The sequence below is a fragment of the Oryzias melastigma genome, linkage group LG24, assembly GCF_002922805.2.
Source record: "Oryzias melastigma strain HK-1 linkage group LG24, ASM292280v2, whole genome shotgun sequence".
Lineage (NCBI taxonomy): Eukaryota > Metazoa > Chordata > Actinopteri > Beloniformes > Adrianichthyidae > Oryzias > Oryzias melastigma.
In genome coordinates, this window is record NC_050535.1 from 6,628,590 (window position 1) to 6,630,838 (window position 2,249).

General features: G+C 38.0%; 1 protein-coding gene across 2 annotated transcripts in view; it reads right to left on the reverse strand.

The window, feature by feature from the left end:
• Positions 1–847: 847 nt before the first annotated feature.
• Positions 848–2,249, reverse strand: part of LOC112158092 (melanocortin-2 receptor accessory protein 2A) — a 4,237-nt gene continuing 2,835 nt past the window's right edge. For both annotated transcript variants that reach the window (XM_024291285.2, XM_024291286.2), the window contains exon 4: positions 848–1,761. In XM_024291285.2, coding sequence (XP_024147053.1) covers positions 1,320–1,761 — 442 coding nt within the window. In that variant the 3' untranslated portion in view covers positions 848–1,319. The remainder of the gene's footprint in view (positions 1,762–2,249) is intronic.

The following is a 2,249-nucleotide window of genomic DNA, read 5'->3' on the forward strand; positions in this document are numbered from 1 at the left end:
GCTAAGCTTCAAAATAGCCAAAATACTGAAAAGCATAAATTAGCCAAAACAGTTAATATGTAGCAGAAACATTAGCTAAATGCCAAAACAGCCTCAAAAACAAAACAAAAAAAAGTAAATTAGCCAAAAACAGCTAGCATGTAGCTCTAAACAATAGCTAAACTTCACAATAGCCTAAAAAAACTTTAAGAAAGCCTAAATTAGCCACAGCAGCTAGCATGTAAATATTAGCCTAACTCCAAAACAGCCAAAAGAAGTTTTTTAAAAAGCTTGAATTAGTCAAAACAGCTAGCATGTAGCTGAAATATTAGCTAAACACAGAAATGGGCTAAAAAACATAAAAAGAAAGCCCAAATTAGCGAAAAACAACTAGCATGTAGCTATTAAAAATAGCTAAACTTCACAATAGCCTAAAAAAACTTTAAGAAAACCTAAATTAGCCATAGCAGCTAGCGTGTAAATATTAGCCTAACTCCAAAACAGCCTAATTTTTTTTTTAAAAAATCTTGAATTAGCCAAAACAGCTAGCATGTAGCTGAAATACTAGCTAAACACCAAAATTGGCTAAAATCTTAGTAAATTCCAAACTAGTCCAAAAAGCTTTTAAGAGCTATTATGAATAATAAAATGCAGAAATATTATTCCAGAATGAATCAACTTAAACCTTAAATAACTTCCAATGTTTTACTCTCCATAAAAATAAATTTTGTCAAAATTATACAAGTTAGAAATAAGCGCAAGATAACATCGGGCCATTAATAATAAAAAAAAAATGGTCTGGAGGGCCGGATCCGGCCCCCGGGCCTTGACTTTGACACATGTGCCTCTGTTATATAGAAATATGAAGTGTGGTTATTAGCTTTTATTTATTATGACATTACATTTAATCATTTTTTCCCAAATTCACATTTAATATAAGGGATAAATACTATTTAAGAGCAGCAGTGTTTCCATAAGTGCTACAAGAACATCACGTTTTGACATGGAAGTAGTATAATTCAAGGTTTAAATCCCTTCTTTTGCTCCAAATGTAACAGTGTCTGGAGTCCTGAAGTAAAACACGATCAATGTATTGGATCCGCTGGAGCTCGTCTTCCTCTTTAATTTACCAGTTTCTCCAAACGGAAGTAAACTCGCTCCTCAGCGGCTGCATCCAATTCATGCACACTGTGCTCAAAATACCAGGCATCCTTACCGAGGCAATCTTATCTCTGAAATGTCATCTCAAACCTGTGAGTTTACTCTTCAGATTTGTCACATCACCTCGATTGCTGATTGAATTGCCACAGATGGAGGAGAAAGAGGTGTGTCTCTTGGAGTTAGTGGGTGTCACAAGGTGTCTGAGAATGGCGCTCCAACACCACCGATGGTTCATACACCAGATCGTCCTCTCCGAGAGTGGAACTGTGCTCCAAGTTCACAAAGTTAGGGATGTTGTATTGAGACAAAAAGACGCGCTCTCGTTCCATCCGGCTTTCCTCTATAAGTCCGTTGAGAGGATGGGGAGTCCCTGCGTCCTCGATCTCCTCCTCCATCACATCGGAGGAGCGGGTTCCCCTTCTGTCTTTGAACGAGCCCCCGCCATCCTCGCGGTTGTTCTCCCTCTGGGCCTGACCTTCTTCGTTTACGTAGAAATTAAAATAGGAGCGCGTCCCTGTCAGCAGAGGGCGGGAGAAGGCCTTGTCGCTTTTATCTTTTTGGTCTTCGATGTCTACCAGACAGCTCCCTGGTCGGTGACGCTTATCAGCAGCGTCTGGATTCCTGTGAAAAATCAGAGAGAATCCTGAAGGAGGTGAAATGACACAAAAATGTGACGACTATCAGATCAGAGGATGTGGGAGACTTCTGTTATCCTTCATAAAAATACATATTCATTAGTGCTGCCACAGACGATTATTTTAACAGTCAACTAATCACTGATTATTTTTTCTGATTAGTCAACTAACCGGGTCATGCATAAAGTGGATGCAAAACTCATATAATTAGCTTTTAACTAACGGAAAAGTAGAAATATATATATATATATATATATATATATATATATAGCATTACCTGTGATAATGCTAGTGTGAATGGTGGAAGCTGAATTTGGCCGCTGAAGAGGCTGAAACTAATAGCTGAAAATGCAGAAGCTGATAGCCAGCTGAAATATAAGTAAGATGCCAGATTAGCCTAAAATACAAAAAAATACCAAAGTTAGCCAAAAACAGCTAGCATGAGGTTGAAATATTAGCTGTACTCCAAAACAG